The 19,187-nt window shown below is 39.3% G+C and overlaps 1 protein-coding gene across 3 annotated transcripts in view; it reads right to left on the bottom strand.

The window, feature by feature from the left end:
• LOC105043500 (formin-like protein 3) overlaps nt 1-19,187 on the bottom strand; it is a 44,626-nt gene that overhangs the window by 13,336 nt on the left and 12,103 nt on the right. For all 3 annotated transcript variants that reach the window (XM_073255783.1, XM_073255782.1, XM_073255781.1), the window contains exon 9: nt 10,151-10,249. In XM_073255783.1, the coding sequence (XP_073111884.1) occupies nt 10,151-10,249 (99 nt within the window). The remainder of the gene's footprint in view (nt 1-10,150; nt 10,250-19,187) is intronic.

The raw sequence follows: 19,187 nt of genomic DNA, 5'->3' as shown, positions 1-19,187 counted from the left end.
TAAGTTGTCCACGGCCATGGATGTTCTCTGAGAACTTTCAAAGAATACCGAAGGTCTGGTGCTTTAATAAGCACCAGGTCCTCCCCCCATGTGAAGTGGGCCACGCCCATTTCTCTCCCCCCTCCCTCCCCCCAACTACGTGAAAAAGCCCCCACCTTCCCCCCTCCCCCCTTTCTCTGGGCGGTACGATTCGGTTCACCCCGAACCAATCCAGAACCGAACCGTACCGCCCGATTTCGGGCAGTATGGGCCCGAACCACACCGAATCGGGCGGTTCGATGCGGTTCGGGGTCCTTTTTCGAAAAACAGGCCCAAACCAAACTGATAAGGGACCGATCCGGCTCGGTACGCCTCGTACCGGGCGGTTCGGCTCGGTACGGCAAACCATGATCCCTACCATCCCTGACACTGCCATCAAAATTGATCTTGACAAATATTGAAGAAAGGAGCTTCCAGAAAATCAAAATAACCCTCTGGTTCACTCCAAGAAAAACATCGGAGTTCCAAAAATCGAGGGCATCAAAAGACAGACTAGTAGCATCGAAACAATAGTACTCTACCACCAAGTTGATGGCTCTCTCCAGCATCCGATGTGCAGGCACTATCTTGGCTTCGAAGACCAAACAATTCCTGGATAGCCAGATCTAATAAATGACATACACCATCCTAACCCCCAAGGTACAAGTCAACCCCCCAGCCATACTCCTATGGATCCAATCCAAGAAAGGATCCAACCAAAGGCCATCGCTTGCCTCCCAAGACTAGCCAAATGTGCTCCAAATCAGCCTCGTCCTTGGATAACGCAGGAGGACGTGATCCATCGACTCATCCTCCAACCCACAGATCGGATAAAAAACTGAAAGGTCCATGCCCCTATCCCTAAGTTACATGCATGTCAAAAGTCAGTCCCAAGCAACCTTCCAGAGAAAGAGCCTCACATTAGGATGAGCAGCCACTCTTCAAATCCAAGCAGCCTTGATCCTCCTATGCGGCGTCGACCTGCACATCTCAGGTAGGTCCCTCGTAGGGGCCTTAGTGCAACAAAAATGGCTCCACACCCTCAAATCTGGATCCGATGAACGGACATCGGAATGACGAGAATCCGATCAACGAGCGGACAACCAAAAAGATGGATGACATCCTATGCTCTTTAGCCTTTACCGTCCACCACCATGCTTAACATAGGTCGGCCATCGAGAGAAAGACAAGTCGAAAATTCAGGCATCCTGGCTCACATCGATCGATACCCCATCTCCAATCAACCATTTGACCTAGACCAGCACTGCAAGAATGTGGACACAAATTTACGTCTAGATGGAGCAGCCGTGAACAGCCCAGATCCAAGACCCCTGACTCCACGCCCCATATCGAGCCCTCATCATCCTGCTCCATAAGCAATCGGACTGGAGCAATCATAGCCTCCCTCCTGACCAACAGAAATTGAATCTCAAGGCCTTCATCCCTCACAAGCTAGCAGACTACCTCCCAAGACACCAGGTGGAGCCCCCGACCATCACACCTTGAGCCCCATAACAAGTTCTGGAATAGCTGCTCCAATCCTCTCAAACAAGAGCTCGACACAACTATGTTCACCAATAGCATACCAAAATGGAGCTCAGGATCGATCCGACAAGGGTCATCCGACCCATCATAGAAAGGACATTGGCTTGCCAGCCTTTGAGACGATCCTAGACCCAATGTTCCATGGACTTACAGTCAACCCTCCGAAAATGCTGTCTCGTGATAGAAAACCCCAGATAGATCAGGATCTTGGTCTGCTCCTGGATCTCCGGTCTATTCCAAATCATCTGTTTCACCTAGACCTTCATCTTAGGGCTGAAGATGATCGTAGAATTCTACAAATTCATAAGCTGGTCAGATATCCGACAAGAGGCCTCAACATGGATGCAAAGTACCTTGCATTCCAGATCGAGGCCGACCAATAAGAAGACAATCACCTGCAAAAAGGTGCAAAAGCAGCTGAGCTCTAGGAATGGGCCAGCAGGGCTCCAGCTTCACCCCCTGAACCACCGCTCTCAATGCTCGGGACAGAGCATTAGCATACAAAATGAACAAATAAGGAGAGAATAATCTTGACAAAGTCCGACCATCGAGTGAAGGGACTCCGTTAGGGCACTATTGGTTAGAATAGCAAAACTCGAGATCTCCACACAGTTTATGATCCAACTGATCCACCTGTCCTGAAAGTCGGTTCCTACAGCATTCGATATAGGAAGTGCCAGCTCATCCGATCATAAATCCGCTCCATATCCTATTTGATCGCCATAAGGCTTCGATGAACAAGATCTTGCTGCAGATCATGCATGAACTCCTAGACGAGCAAGATAATTATCGGTGATGCAACAACCACTGACAAAAGTATCCTACCCTGGGCTAATCAGACGAGACATAATCGGCTTCAACCATCCGACCAAGACCTCAACACACTTTGTAGAGAGTTGCAGAGGCTGATCAACCTGAAGTGCCTCAGGGCAGACGCATCAGGATGCTTCAGGATGAGGGTGATCAACATCTCTTCTACTCCTCCAGAAGGCCTCTAGCATCGAAGACCAACTGCACCACCTTCCCCTTAACAATGGGCCAATATCGATAGAAAAAAGGGGAAAACATCCGACCCAGGGGCCTTATCCTTCCCAAGAGATCAGAGGGCTCAATGCACCTCCTCAATAGACACCGGGCGAGTCAGGGCCTCATTCTCCTGATCAGAGATGTAGATCACAAGCTGGAACCCCTACAGTGACGTATCTCCATCCAGAGGTGCCATCCAACGTAATCTGAAGTATCAAAAGATCTACCCCCTGATCTCCTCACTATCATCTACCATTGTACCATCGCTCTTTCTCAGCTGATGTGATTGGCAGACCTCCAAATCATCATCGATTGATAGAAGAATTTAGTATTCCGATTAGCCTTCTTAATCCATCGTACCCTGAATTTTTGCCTCCACAACACCTACTGTCTCAATAAATAGTGGTGCATCGAGAGCTTGTGACGAAGCTCTCCCAAGTCAAGCTCCTAGAGGCCTCCCTCCTAATCCTTTCTCATCTGCAACTCCGCAATGTCCACCTCCACCCCTCGATCCGTCTGAAGATATCACTAACCTCAAGACGGTTCCATCGAAAAAGCCTGCGCCTAGCCAACTCCAGCCTCCGAGTCATCCGACACCTTGCATCCCCACGGACCGATATCATCCACACCTCACTAATCAACTCACACAATCTCGAATAGAAAGTCCATAACTTCTCAAATTTGAACGGAAACCTAGGCACGTGTGGCCTGTCAGTGGTGATGAGAATCAAACAGTGGTCCGATGCGATCCTCGGAGATGCTGAACCTGATGCCTTGAAAATCATTGGAACCAATCGATGATGGCAAGGGCCTGATTGATCCTCTCCTAAAACCTAGCCATGCCCTACAAGTTGCACCAGAAACATCTGGGTCCAGGATAACCCAGATCAATCAGACCCGTATCACCAATGAACTTCATAAACTCTTTGAAGTCAATGCTATCCATCTACTACCTACCGCCCATCTTCTCATGGGACCCCACAATGCAGGTAAAATCTCTGACGACAAGAGAAGACAAGCCCTACGACACCATCTTGGAAATCTCAAATCAAAGCACCTTTCGCTCCCCACACGATGCTCGCGTACGCTCCAGACAAAAACCATAGGCCTCCGATCTACTCCAAGATGACTAAGGCTTGCATCTATGGAAAGCATCCACTATGATCGAGCCGCACCTCCACATCACCATGATCCCCCTGACAAACCCCCTAGACTCCACCGTATAGGTACTACACGCTGCTAGAATCCACCATTTGACATGGACAAGACACCCCCAAGAGTCAGATCTCAAGTACAACACAAATATCAAGACAGTGCTGTTGAATAATTCTGCCGAATGTCATCCGAAATGAGGGTTTCCCCACCCCCAAGGATTCCAAATCAACAATCTCAATGTGATAGTTGGCGGAAAAGGGGATCCACACCAGAATCTCCCTCAGCCTGAATGTCTACCTCAATTCCTATCGCCATCGAGTCCATAGCTGACAGACTCTCCCCACTCCCGAATGGCATGCCTCAGCCGAACAACAGCCTCCTCATTGTTCAAGTCCTAACCACTCGTCGAAGCCTCCATATGCATCGAACCCTCCCCTAAAAAGCAGGATCACACTCCATCAAAGGCCCCATCCCCTGCTCAGAATGCCCCTTCATGGCTAGGGCACTAGGGTCATTCGCTAGCTCCTCAGACTGAGACATAACCTTTCCTCTCCCGAGGTTCTGGCTAAGAAAATGAAGACCTCAAGGCCGCAAAAGCCAGCTGTCAACTCCGTCCGAGCCTCCGCAAGGGTTAGGGCTTTGCCTTTGGCCCTATTCTTCTTCCCTGGGCCTTTTTTGGATCCTCCAAGACCCACTTCCCGCCCACTGGGCCTCCTAGGTGCCCGACCCGCATCAAATTCAGGGGGCCAGGCATGCTTAGGCTGGGATGAGCCTAGCCCCGATTTTTTTGCTAGGCTCAGAGGGCCCACCTGCCACAGCACCCGCAAATGGGCCATCGCTTGCATCCTAACCCAGTGCCAATGGGTCGAACCGTGCTCAGGCTCAAGCTCGCCCCATTTCTAGCACACATCTCAACGCCCCCATCTTCCAATCCAGCCATTGATCTAGGCCTAGGTCGAAGGTGCGATCGCCGTCGTGCGATCTTAGCTGACTTAAGCCAGACGTTGGTTCCCGCTGGCAAGTCACTCGATCCAAGCCCATCCAACTCGATTGAGGCTTCGACTCAATGGGCCAAGTCGACTCGACCACCTTCCTCCCCTTATTGACCGGCACCTCCGGCCCAAGCAACTTTGACGAACAGCCACCAGCCATGGCCCCAGGTGCGGCCCTTTGTATGCCGCTCCTATCTCCTCCCCTCTGGTCGGGTTCTTTGGGCACAGGCCAACCACCAAGCTTGCCCCTCCGACCAGGCATGCCGTCTCCGAAAGATGGAAATGCCCACACCGGAGACACCCCATCAAGATTCTTATATACGAACATCTGCCAAAAATGGCCCTTCGGTCCCTTGATCAACACCCCAGATCGCAGCAACCGAAAAGATCTATCTTCCGCCATGCACTCATCCACCAATGATAGTTCCCTGACCAGATGAAGAACGCCCCGAATCGCCGTCTCCCCCCAAAACTCCATTAGAAGCTACGGCAAACAGACCCAAACCAAGCTCCGATCGGACGGCCCCCTCCAACGGAAAAAAGCCAAGCCACCATAACCCCACAACTAGCGCCTAGCCAGCGACCACCCACAACCGATAAAGAACCAAGTCCCCCTCCCTGGCATCCTTAAAACGGAAGAGAAGGTGGCCCTTCTCCAGTCTGTAGCCCGCCACCTCCCCCTTCAACCTTGCCCGCAACTGAAAGTCCCTTCCCACCGCTTCCACTGCCAATCTCTGACCGAGACTCACCACCACCACTGCTGAGGCTGCCCACCCCTCCGATTCCTCCCTCACAACCTCCTCCGGGAGTTCGACCACCTCCGAGAACTGCCTAATGAGCTCTGTTCCGTTGATCCTCCAACTAGATTCCGGACTATCCCGGGCAATGAAGCCCCAAGATGGGTCCCAAGGTGGCTCACCATCCACATCGACGCCGACGCTCGCTGCAACCAAGCCAGTCGCAAGCGATCAAGGCGAGAAGGGTATGGGCGTGAATCTTAAAGCACAAACGGAAAAGGTCCACAATGGTCACTATTCCAACGATGACCGAAAATCTCTTCTTTTGTGGTGACCACATAGATAATTTTCTTTTATCTAGGATATCAGCATATTATTAGGGATGAATTTTTTGGAATGCAAACTTAGTGACATGGCATGAAAAGAGGTATGCAAATAATGTGAGATGATCCAAGCAGAAGTGCACAGACATGGATCTGACACAAGCAGAAAAGTTTGATACTCATCCAACAAAAAAAAAAGGACTTTTTTCTTCATTATTACTCATCTTAATGTTCAGTTGAATTGAAATCTGTCAAGCATCTAAGATATAGAATAGATGATTTTGAACTAAGTGCAAGACTAATAATCCACCACCTCATCATCCTTCAAATACTTAATATTTTATACCTTCCATTTTTGAACAGGTTAAAGTCATGCTCCTCTTTTATTAAGCTCAGGGAAACCACATTAGTGGTTAACATTTGATAGTTTGGGTTACCGTTGATCAATATAGATGCAGTTTCTCACGTCCAGAGCATGGTTATATCTTAAAATATGGAGAATTTACACATTAGAAATTTGGTATACATGTGGTATTACTAATAAAAAACAAAATAAGATCAACACATTCTATTTTTTATGTAATAATGTTATTATATCTTGAATAAAGAAAACTTTGCCTGGATCTTTAACACCTAACCGATCAGAGGATGAGGTAACTATTTATCTCAAAACTTCGAGTAGGTATATTGAGGTTCTCCTATATCGACTTGAATGCCTTCTGTTGATGATTCTGGGCCTGCAGACAGGTACATTCATCTCTGAAGGCTGCATGATCGGCAATAATACATGCACACAAGTCAAAAGAAAAAAGAATCAAGGTTCAAAATCTAGGTTTCACTTTCAGTCATGCCTATCCAGTTGTGCCAGGTAGTTTTCGCAAGTTCCCTCCAAGTTTTGGAGTTTCAAAAAAAAAAATTAGCTTAAATTGAGAAAATAAAAAAGAAAAAGAAAAACAGCACAAGCCATGATATCATATATTGCACAATTTATAAGTATTTTGAATCACTCAGGATCATTGTATGTATGATTTTAGCATACCCAAACTGAAAGTATGGAACTTGAAGAAATCAAAAACCAATGAAAATGTTCAATCATCATATCAGACATCAACTTAAACAATAATATATTGTTTAAACGTTTGATAAAAATCTAATATCTAATACATAATTAAGCATACTTAAAAAGCTACAATTTGCATACATTAAACCGTATAAGGATTTAAAAAATCATAAAACATTTACCATCATGTCAGGGACCAACTAGCAATTATCACCATATAAATTGTAATGTATAAAATTCACAAAGAGGAAAACAATCAGATGTAGTTCACCTAACTGCTTATAAGACTTGAACCCACAACTGGCATAGTCAATTCCCAAGCTCATGAATCGACTCTCAAGGGTGAATAAGGGAGTGTAATAGACATTTTATTCATTCTTATCTTTCCATCTTCTCAACCTTCTCTTATCCCAGAATGGAACTCTCAATTACTTGCAGTTTTTTAAAAATTGAAAAGGATAATATCAATCTTAAAAGAATGCCTACTAAAAGCTAGATTAATCACCAACAAGCAGGCAAAAGCACTCTCTAGATGATTAATAGTCCAAATCTTGAATAAAAAGTGATCTAATTCTAAACTAAATAAGAATCCCGAAAAATGTCAAAGATAAATAAATGTTTACTCATCTTTTACTTCTATTGTCTAATATTGAGAATTAGTTGCAAAATTAAAATATGTTTATTAACACTTTTTTTTACCAACTCATATCCTTCTAGGACTTAGGCGGATATCTCTCTGAAAATTAATTTAAGTTTATTTTTTTTACAAATTATTCTATGACATAGCATATTAATCCATGTCTTTTTAGTATTTACATAAAAATCATTGTAAAGTCCTCTGTTTGTGCAAATAGGTCCTACTAGGTTTTGTTGATCAAACCCTGGTCAAGTTTAACCAAGATTGCAAAGGACAAAAATGCACTTGGCCTAACAGTGAACGAGGCTCAAGACTCAGCTACTTCTCGTTCGCTTTGCCCTTTTCTCTACTCTATTCTCTCCTTGCTCAAGTTTTGGCCACTAGAGGACCAATAGTGGAAGGGCATGAATTCAAGGATCAGTTAAATATGAGGGCTAGGGCCAAAAACATCCCAAAAATATGAAATCAACACCATTCAGCGAATTGAATATTACCATGAGGGACACGCAAGCAATAGTTACAAGATTTTAGGGATGAAAAATACAAATACAAAAAAAAAAAAAATTACCATGCAAATATAGAAGATTTCAAGGACAAATCTACAGAAAACTCTGAATTCAAATATACCTAAAAAGGACTGGTGAATAATTTGTTAAACTTGGAAAATCTGAAGAAAATTACTTGAACAACTAATTTACACAAATAGAATGTTGCCAATATAAGTTAGAATTCCTTAATTCAACTAGAAAAAGAAAACCACAAAATTGACAAAATCTACCTAACTATACTTAGAGAAATGTAGTAGTCCAAAATGAGATAATGGAGTTACATAATCAATAAAATAGCATCCGTGATCCTTTTTTTTTTTTTTTTTGCCTTTGCTGGAACTGGCAGACAGCATCAAACTGGTCAGTTGTGGCAAATATAGATTAGCTAAAGATAATTGTTGAATCCCCTTTGAACATGATAGAATCTGACTATCAAAAGTTAACCGAGAAGACAATTTCTCGTGCAACATAGATGAAGTATCACAATGGTAGTCTACCATTGTTTAGTGTCTTCTCTAAATAGAGACGAGTCAGCCTATATACTTGAGGCAATCAAGACTTGTTACAAATGCAAGAATAAGTCCATAGAATACTAATAGAGCTAGGTATCTAACTCCCAGAGCATTGCATGCAATGGAAGAGTTGTTTGGGAAGGAAAATAAGCTCATCTGTATTCAAGACCAAAGAGGTCCAACGGTAGAAATTTAAGAAGCCCTCCCAGTCAGTCTAAATCTATGGTCTCCACTAAGCAGAGAACATACTGAGTCCGCCTGCATACTTCAGGCAATCAAGACTTGTCACTCATGCAAGGATAAGCCCATGTAACAGAGTTAGGTCTTTAGCTTCTGGAGCATTATGTGTACTGAAAGGAATTGATCGTGAAGGGAAAAACAAAGCACAACTAAATTCCTGATCAAGAGGAGCCAACAATCGAAATTTAGAGTCATAAAAGCAACAAGCTATCAAGCAACTTAAGGTGGAGTCAATCAAGTAAATCAAAGATGCTGAATTCCAGAGGAGTGAAAAACTTAATTCTTTTATAAAGATTTTTTGATAAAGAATGACCATTATATTGCTTGGAGAATGAAGAAATTGACACCTCATGGAAAACCCCAAATTTCAAAAGAGCGGAAGGTTTAAATTATTATTGAAGAATGTTTTGGTATCACTGTTATTATACTTCTTGGACCTGCATGATTTAAACATGGATACATTTAACTCTCTAAATAACAGCTACCTGCAATTTGAATATCTAGGTTGGAAGCATATTGTGAGCAATGACTATACGAAACATATAATTTGAATGTAAACGGCAGATCATCAAATTGTCATTAAAAAAGTCCCAATAGAAGGAGAATGTAATGGTGGCAAGTTACCAATAATGAGTTTTAAATCATAACAGCTTCTTTGAGACAATTTTCGTGTAAGAATTATGATATAAGTTTGGTAAATTAGGGCATACATACTAAATTTAACAATTAGAAAAACACCATATTCCTCATTCTATGATCCTACATATATTATGGTTGGAAAAGAGTCAAATCTCTTAAGTTTGATAATATCTGAATATCAAAAAACTCTAATGGGACAAGGATCCTGCATTAGTCATATAAAAATATCACTGTATGCATCACCTCAAACTTCAAAGTTCAAACTGCATAGAAATTTTTCTAAGCAATAACTAGTTTCCTTTCTTCATTAATAAGCATATGTAAACAAGCATTTCAATGCTACAACATTAAACTAAACATTTTAACAACAAAGTTTACAGCAGAACATCTTCATTCTAAAACTAGAAAATGCATACAGATATGGCTGCAAATCCGTTAAAATCAGAGTGTCCAATTAAAAGGCTCTCCTCAAATTGCATTTGTTTCAATCATCTATTCATAAGATTAACACACTTTCGAAAACAATGAAATCTTCTACCAGAAAATAGCAATAATGCGATAAAAGGAATGACATGGAAACACAACACAACAATTATTGATTTTTCATATTCAGTGCTCATGCATGTAACTCCCAACGCCACCCCACCAAACATTAAAAAAAAAAAAAAAAAAGAGTGATTATTTACATGTATGCACAGATGTAAAAGCAACACTTTACCTTCAGCATCTCCATTTCTTCTTTTGTTGGGCAAAATTTGATCAGATTTTCCACTTGGTCAATATCCAAAACTGAAGCATCCAGAGCTAAGATTGCATTCTGAGGACCAAGCATAATAAAACCAAATCATATGATGACCTTGACAAAATAAATATATCATTCCATCTTTAAACAAATAGGAAATTATAAACAAAATGTGTATCAAAGAAAATAAGACACAATGTTGTGATGATTGACTCACTTATATACATGAGCTTAAACTGTGGCCGGTAAGGTAGATCTTCCTACCTGCCAACTGGCCCAATAGAGATCATGGCAAGCAGCTTCTTAGCCTAGACAAAGAACTTGGCACTAATTCTAGAGGGCTGTTTTATAACCAAGCAACAACTGGTCAGATCAGCTCAATCCTTCAATTCCCAGCTGAGTTGTACGCTATAGTTGACCCCTTGATAGAAGGCTCAAATGATGAAATTATGATAATGATGGTATCCAACTCTCCATTACATCAATAAACAATGATAGCCATAAGGCAAATGGCATGTTCCAACTAGTCATTAAAAAAAAAATAGCCACGTCATCACAGATAGAAGTGGAGAGAAAATATAGGTGAAGGTGGATCTGAAGGTGAGAATAGGAAACCACCATCAGAAACAAATAAAGGAAGCTTATGCTACAACAAACATGCACAAATGTTTGTTGGACCCAGATCCCTTAAGATTAAAAAGTGCATTCATTAAATCTAAAATAAATTTTTAGCACTTGAATTCATAAGGGGCAGAAAAAATAAGAAAAAGAGAGGAAAGTGACTTCACCGGACTAGCAGAGGCCAATAGCACTAAGGAACGATTAAAATGGTGTGAGTTTGTGGCTGGTTAAACAACACAACTATTACATTTTGAGCAGCAGGATTTGTAGGGAAATTAAATGGTCAATGAGCACGCTGATTCACACCAAAAGGCATGACTTGGTGGAATTTTGTCTTCCAAGGCTAAGCCTCAGGTTGATCTATCAATAACAGACATTAGAACTTGTTCACTTAAACATGAACAATGTACATTCAATACCTTTAAAGGAAACCTTCAACTTGACTTCATAATAAACAACACATATTACTTCCAAATGCCATGTGTTTATCCAACAAAAGAACAATATGTTACAATTTAAATAGATGCATTTAATTTTACTAGTTCGTAGAGATAGTTATATTTTTTTAATCTATTCAAAACCAGAAAACCATATGCAAAAAGATCTCGACAAATACATTGTACTCCAAAATGATGCCTTGCATATATGTTCTCTTGGGGTGTATATTTTCTTAAATTTTTCTCATTCCCCTTATATGTATTCTATATTTTTTTCCTTTGTTTTTTTCGGCTTTGAACTTAAACTGCCAAAAACAAAAATTTGAACTGAATCATAACCGGGCTACTTAACTGTTGTTATAGGCTATTGATTGAAAATACTAAACCACACCTCGGGTGAGAGTGCAAATCTCTCTCAAATGTCCTTCTAGATGGATCTCAAATATATATGCAGATAATCAAAGCTGGTCCTACATACTGCAAGATTAATGCTATATGATCAACTTTAGGCTTTTGGGCTTCTTATCAGGCACAAAGTTAACAGGATGTTGTTTGTGCATATTACAACTCACACATGTTTAATGTGTTCCCCACATGATTATATAATTGTTGGGAATTGTGTCCTAAAATCAATCATCTAGGTTGTAGATGATTGTGCTCCATACATGTATATGAATTATAAAATGATAAATGTTATCTGGTAAAATTCATCGTAAAAAATACATCTTCCTAAATAGAACTCATATGTTATGATGAAGTCCTTAGAGCTACTTCCAAAATGATAAAGGATGATATATCGTGTGGTTCTTCTTAAATCCTGCTCGCAACCAAATGATACAATTGTTACAAAGACGATAATTGTATCGAGTGTAGATCGTTGTGTGCCATATTAGTTTGTTGTCCTCTTAACCAAGGCGTGTGGTGTCACGGATATGACATATGGATGATTTGTAGGAGTACATTTCACTGAGCGTGACCACTTTCGGAGTACTCTACCGTCAAGAATTGCTCTGATGGGATATGGGTATATGTGTCCCTCAAACCTGAGACTGCCTTGGTGATTACAAGCAACTCACTGTATTTTGGTGTCGGACTATCCGAATTTCTAATTCGGTGATGGAAGGTTTCTGAGTACAATAAAGTCTTGTGAAGTCTGAGTACGAGTCAAGATGGGATTGACCGCTCCAAGTAAAATTGGAGATGATACATCACTGTGTTTCAATTTAGCAAAACTTTGTTCAAAATAGTCCTAATGAGGAGTCACAAAATTTTTGAGGTTGAGACACAATGTAGACCACTCATCCTGAGTTGACAGTTTAACCCAAAATCGTCCTTGAGCATTGAGTATCAAAGGGATGAATTACACGATAACTATATCCACATGGATTCTAGAGTATTGTTGGGCATACATTCGGCCTATCCAGATATCGAAAACCATTGCTAGATTGTAACATCGATTAGTACAAGAATTGTTCTTATGCTACCGGTTTAGGTTCGAACCTATGGGGCCACACACATAAAAATACCGTCTGATCAAATGACTGATCAACAATTATGAATCGTTGAAGGATTTAATTATCAATGTGATTGATGATTAATCCTTTGCAAAGATTGCAATAAATTATTTACTAATGGTTGGTAAATTAGAGGAATAATTAATTAACAATTTGATTGTTATTGGCTCAATTTGATTGAGCAATGGGGATTGGATCAAATCTAATTGAATTGGATTCAGTTAGGTTTGCTTTGGATTGATTGAATCCAGCCCTATTGGATAATAGAGCTTGCTCCAATTGATCTTAGGGATGCAAATCAAATTTTGAGTTGAATAAGATTCAATTTAGTTTTATATAGACTTTGATTAGATCAAATCCTATTGGATAATAGACTTGATTGGATCAAGCCCTATTGATCAATAACTTCCCTGATATCCATTAAGAATCAATCTCTGGATCAATGGAATTTTAATCTAACTAATTTTCTAATTCGATTGGGGCCCAATTGATTTCATAATTGGGCTAGGACATAATTAGTTTGTTTGTTATAACTAATTCCTAAATTAATTAAGATTTGATCCAAAAATTAGTTAGAGTTTGATCAAGATTCATGAGTCATATTTAGAATAGGGCTGAACTAACTCCCTCCACCCATCTATTTAAGTCTCCACGCCACATCTCCTCTTCACCGTGGAATATCTCACGCCCCACACAAGGTACCACGTCCTCCCCTCTCTTTCGTGTAAAAAAGAAGCCATCCCTCCCTCTTTTGGTCGCCAAAAAGAAAAGAGGAGCGTCCAAGCCCCATATCCCATGCATCTAGGCTTCCTTCCCAACCCCTTTTGAAGAGATTTTGTGAGGCTGTTGCTGCTGGTTCTTAGGCATCAAAAAGGACTTCTCTTGCTGGTTCTATAGCAAAAAATTGGAGAAGAAAAGTTCTTCCCAACGAGAGAAAGAGAAGAAAGAAGAAGAGTCTTCTTTCTTGTGCGCAGCCTTGGAGAAGTTCTTCTAGATTTTTTCTCTATTTTTCTATAGGATGAAAATCAGATTGGATCTGATTTCTAACATGAGAATTTAGAGAAGAAATACTAAAAAAATCTGGATGGATGTTTGGAGCTTCCTAGAGTTCTAGATCAAAAAGTAAAAAGGAGAAGAAGAGAGAATAACGGTTCTTCTCTTGGGTCTCTCTTTTGGGTTCTTTTAGAGCTTAGGATTTCATGTGATTTTCAGTATGAGAAATCAGATTAGATCTGATTTTCATCATGAAAAATCAAAGAAGAAATATTCTTCTTAAAGGTGTAAAAGGAAAAGAGAAATGTTCTCTCTTGTGCATGAGAGAATTGAGAAGAAAGAATTCTTCTCTTGATTTCTATCGTAGAGATCTGATACGTAGATCCAAGAAGAAAAGGAGAGGGTCTTCTTTTTCTTCATCTTCATATTCCTCTTAGATCAGCCAAAATATGGTGTCTTCGCAAGCTAGCACTCCCGAGATCATCGATCAGCACATGGACTTCGTTTGGATACTTATAGAGACCGGACACGTGTGCGACTGCCGAGCATCGTGAAGAACCAACTACCACGGATTTCGAATACGGTGATCTGCTATCCGCGCTCAGGTATGGAGTTTTGAACTCTATTCATATTTAGATATGATCTAATTACATATAGATATGATCTATACTTGCTGAATTTTAGATTTCAGATGTACATACATGTATATTAGTTCATATCATGGATCTTGTTTGGTAGTTTTAGATTTGATCTACGCATGCATTGTAGATTAAATTGTTTAATCTATGTTTGTTCCATTGCAAAATTTTAAAAATGCATGCACAAAACCACCACGCTTCCCTTCAACTGATATCAGAGCGAAGGTTCATTATGACATGAGCATATATGCATGTAGAGTTAAAATCTAGATTTAGCAATGCATGAGATGTATTATGATCTGATTTTAGATACGATCTAATATAAAAATCAGATCTTATATAATTTAGATTTGATCTAAATTTTTACATATATGATATGTGAGTAGATTAGATGATCCGATTAGCAAGTACTTGAATTAGGTTAATCACCAAACCGTCCGATTATAGGAGCGAAAAGAGTTTAAAGGCCCTCTCTTTCTATTTGATAGAGTGCTCTTATGACGTGTAGGGGTACCATGTGATTTAATCCCATGAAGAAGAAAGCGAAAGATAGAACTTACTTTTCTGTAAAACCTTAGATGTTGAAACCCTAAGAATTTTTGTATGTGATACAAAGCTTGAGTTGTATGAAAAGTAAAACATCTAATCTATATGATTAAAATTATTTTAATCATAAAAAATAAAATTTGAAATCATAAAATGTTTAGATATGATCTAAAGTTTGTTATGATTGATTTTATTTCAATTTATGTGAAAATTTTCAGATCTGAAACTATGTGATACTTGTAGGCACGCTAACTGAGCCGACTAGTTTTGAACTGAGTCCAACCAATCCCCTGATTTAATCGGTTCAGTGCTGACTGACCCGATCCAATTGTCTCAGATCGAACAGTAATGGTTACTGTTCATGATCAGTTAGTCGATCAAGTATCAGACTTAGTCGACCTACTAAAGTGAGCCAACTCAATTCAGAAGTGAGCTGTTCTAGTTTTCAAAACAAAAAATTTTGTATAAATTTGATGTAAAATTATTTTATAAATTGAAATGGTTTCGATTAATAACCTTAACCCATGTTAATGCTATACCTAATTAAAAATTAAAAAATATATTTTAGATCTAGAATTGTGATTAAAGATCTAATGACATTGCATAAAATATGAGGTATGGGTTAGCTCAAATCAGGTCTTTTAATTGGATTAGATCTAAGGCTAGAATCAAAGACCTAATGGACTAAAAAGAGTAGATCAAATCTAACCAATAGTTGATTTAGATTAGGTCAAGAGTACTTTAGATCAAACACAATAGTTGTAGTTGATCGAATCCATATCTTTGATTAAACCAAATAGATCTTGATTGAACCCAAGTCATTAGGCTGATTAGATCGCTAAGTGACTCGGATTGACCCATGTCATTAAGGTTAATCAGTATGACTGATTTAGGTGCCTTGGACCGACTTGTCTCTAGTTCTTCTCATGATTTGGTGAAGTCAGTAGAAAAATTTATGACTTGCAGATCAACTGATTGCTTCTAAAATGCATTAATCAAATCTTCTAAATTATTAGATCTATAAAATGAGCTAGTTATAGGGATAACTAGATCATAGCCTCCCATTAAGGTATGTGATAATGAGTCCAATATTCTAAATAGGCATTGGAGGCACCACACGTCTGGTATCTATTACATATTGAAATTATCATCCATCATATAACCATCTTGTTGTATCTTCAGATCAATGCTCAGATTAGTCGAGCCACATTCAGATCTGGACATCCATTTATTGGATGCACTTGATGTTGTCATGTTAATGGTTGGATCTAATCAGATTTTTCAGTGGAAACGCCACACGCCTGCTGAAGAGATACCTGGGCAAAATCTGATTGCTAGAAATTGTTTGGAGAAACAATTAGTTATGAACCTATCCATGGATGCACTAAGATTGGCCGAGCCACACTCGGACCTGAATGCAGTCTGTGTGGATTCTAATACCCGCTAAGAAATTAAAGTAATTCTTCGGATTGAAGGTAGAAGCTACCAATTCGTATAAAATAGTGGGAGATCCTTTAGACTAAAGTCCAAGTCTTTAAGCTTAGAGTAGTTCATATACTGATAGGTCAATTGTTCTCTTTTCAGAAATGGCTAAAATATTGTCGCTCTGTTCACTGTTAGACAGTGACAACATTATCAGACCTAACTTCAATAGCCAGTATCGGAAGTTGAATATAATTTTTGAGCGAATTGATAAAGAAATCTCAGGCTAACCCAAACAGACTTAAAAAAAAAAATCAGCAAATCATTGCTGGTCAAAAGATAGTTATATGATAACTCCTTGAAGTTTCTCTATTGGTAATACTACTACCTGGGTATAGGATATCGACAGTACAAGTCATGTTTGCAAATAGTTACAAAAGACTTCAGGATAGTAGAAGATTTGTAAACAGCAAGAGACTTCTGAATGTAAGAGATAGAAATCTGTTCCAGTCTTAACATTAGGAATCATCAAGCTTGTTTTCAAACCTGAAGATGCCGTTTTAAGTGATTGTCACTATTGTCCAATCTTATTGATGGTGTTAATAAGAATGATTATTGTGATATCATTGTGAATGATACTGCAATAATGAGTGGATAATTGAAAATGATAAAAACTCAGTACCATAGCCTGTTAGTGTTAAGTACACATCTAATTAGCATCCTAGATTAGATAATGTCACTAAAACCTGTGTTTGGTATAATTGACTTAATCACCTTTTATTGAAAAGGATGAACGAGCCAGTGATGTTCTGAGTTTGATACATATTGATGTATTTGCACTCATGAACATAAGTACCAGAAGAGAGCTTTACTACATTAAAATCTCTGACGATCTATCTTGACATGGATGCGTCTTGCTTATGAAGCAAAAATCTGAATCGATTGAAATGTTCAAACGATTCCATAATGAGGTAGAAAAACAAACTACAAAGAGTATTATAACTCATCAGTTAGACTAATGAAGTGAATATCTTTATAGTAAATTTTTTACATGTCTCGAAGAGAATTGAATTCTCTCTCAATGGACCTCTTGGGACACCACTGTTTAAAAGGATATTTGAAAGGAGGAATTGAACTTTGTTAGACATGGTTCGGTCAACTATGGGTTTGCTAGTCAGCCGGAGGTTATGCTTTAGAAACTATTTGATATGTGCTCAAGAACGTTCCGAATAAATTGATCACCAAAACTCCATATGAGATATGGACTTGGGTAATTCGATACTCTCTTACCTCAAGATTTGGAGTATCGAACTTATGTGAAATGTTCACAAACCGACTAGCTTGGATCTTGGTCTGATAAATATTATTTTAGAAATGTTTCTTCTACCTTTCTGATAGACATAAGATGTTCATGAATCTTAAGGCATTCTTTTTAGAAAAAAAATTCCTTGATGAAGGAACTGATGTCGTTAAAAGCAAACTTGATGAAGCTTGATAAGTAGAGGAACCGACTGTGACACAAACCAACAGAATCGGAGTTGATTTGGATCAATTTCGGAGCCCAATGTAAACACATCCTTGAGTAGACAGTAGAGTACCGTGTCAGCCGAACAGATATTTCAATTTTTAAGTTCGAAAAGGAGATTTGATCTCCCATATGGATGCTGTACAGGGATCTAACTTTGAGAAGTGGCTTGGAGTCATTAAATTTGAAATGAAGTCCATGAGGATCGACGATGTATAGACATTCGTTGATTCACCTGAAGGGATAATACCCATAGGGTGTGAGTGGATATTAGATGGATAAGAGGCACAAATGGAAAGGTGGAGACCTATTAATTCTGTCCAGTTGCCAAGGGATTTCATCAAAGTTATAGTGTTGACTCTGACGAGACGTTTTTCTTGTGGCAAACCTCAAGTCCATTCAGATTGAATTAAATTCTCGAAGTTGGAATATACGTTTTGAACGTATGGCTTCGTTAAGAATGAAGCAGAATCCTGTATATACAAATGGGTTAATAGTTCTATAAAAATATTCTTTATATTGTTTGAATGAAATTCTCTTAATCAGAAATAACATCTCTATATTACATAGAATAAAAGCTTGATTATCATCTCTGTTCTCCATAAAGATTTGGAAAGTTATAAAAATCATCTTTAAGTATTTATAAAATACTAAAGACCAATGGCTCATTTATGGAGAATCTGATTTAAAATCTCTAAAATATTGATTCCAGTTTCTAATCAGACCGAAATGATAAAGTTGTGTCAGGTCATGTTTTTATCCTAAAAAGAGAAGCGACATGCTGGAAAGGTTCCATGCAGTATTTAATAGCCAGTTTTATTTGCGATACGGAGTTCTTTGCGGCATGTAATGCTGGTAAAGAAATTATTTGGTTATGGAAGTTCATTAGCGAACTTGGAGAGGCACCCTCCGTTGATGGTCCAGTCCTTCCGTATTGACAGCAGTACTGGAGCCATAGCTCAAGCTGAAGAACTGATGTTCCATCTGAGAACCAAACACTTTCTATATTGCAATCATCTTGTTCGATAAGATCGAAAAAAAGTCGACCTTAGGAAGATCGATCGAAAGGAGAACTTGACTGACCAATTGACTAAAGCAATCGAATCTAAAGAGTTCGATGATCACAAATGAAAAATGAGTATTTGATACCAATCTGATTGGCTTTAGTCCAAGTAGGAGTTGTTAGAAATTGTCCTAAAGCCAATCATCTAGGTTGTAGATGATTGTGCTCTATACATGTATATGAATTATAAAATGATAAAAGTTATCTGACAAGATTTATCATAAAAAATACATCTTCCTAAATAAAACTCATAT

The sequence above is a fragment of the Elaeis guineensis genome, chromosome 4 (assembly GCF_000442705.2).
Source record: "Elaeis guineensis isolate ETL-2024a chromosome 4, EG11, whole genome shotgun sequence".
NCBI lineage: Eukaryota > Viridiplantae > Streptophyta > Magnoliopsida > Arecales > Arecaceae > Elaeis > Elaeis guineensis.
The sequence above is the reverse complement of the archived record's forward strand: the minus strand, read 5'-3'. Positions and strand labels throughout refer to the sequence as shown.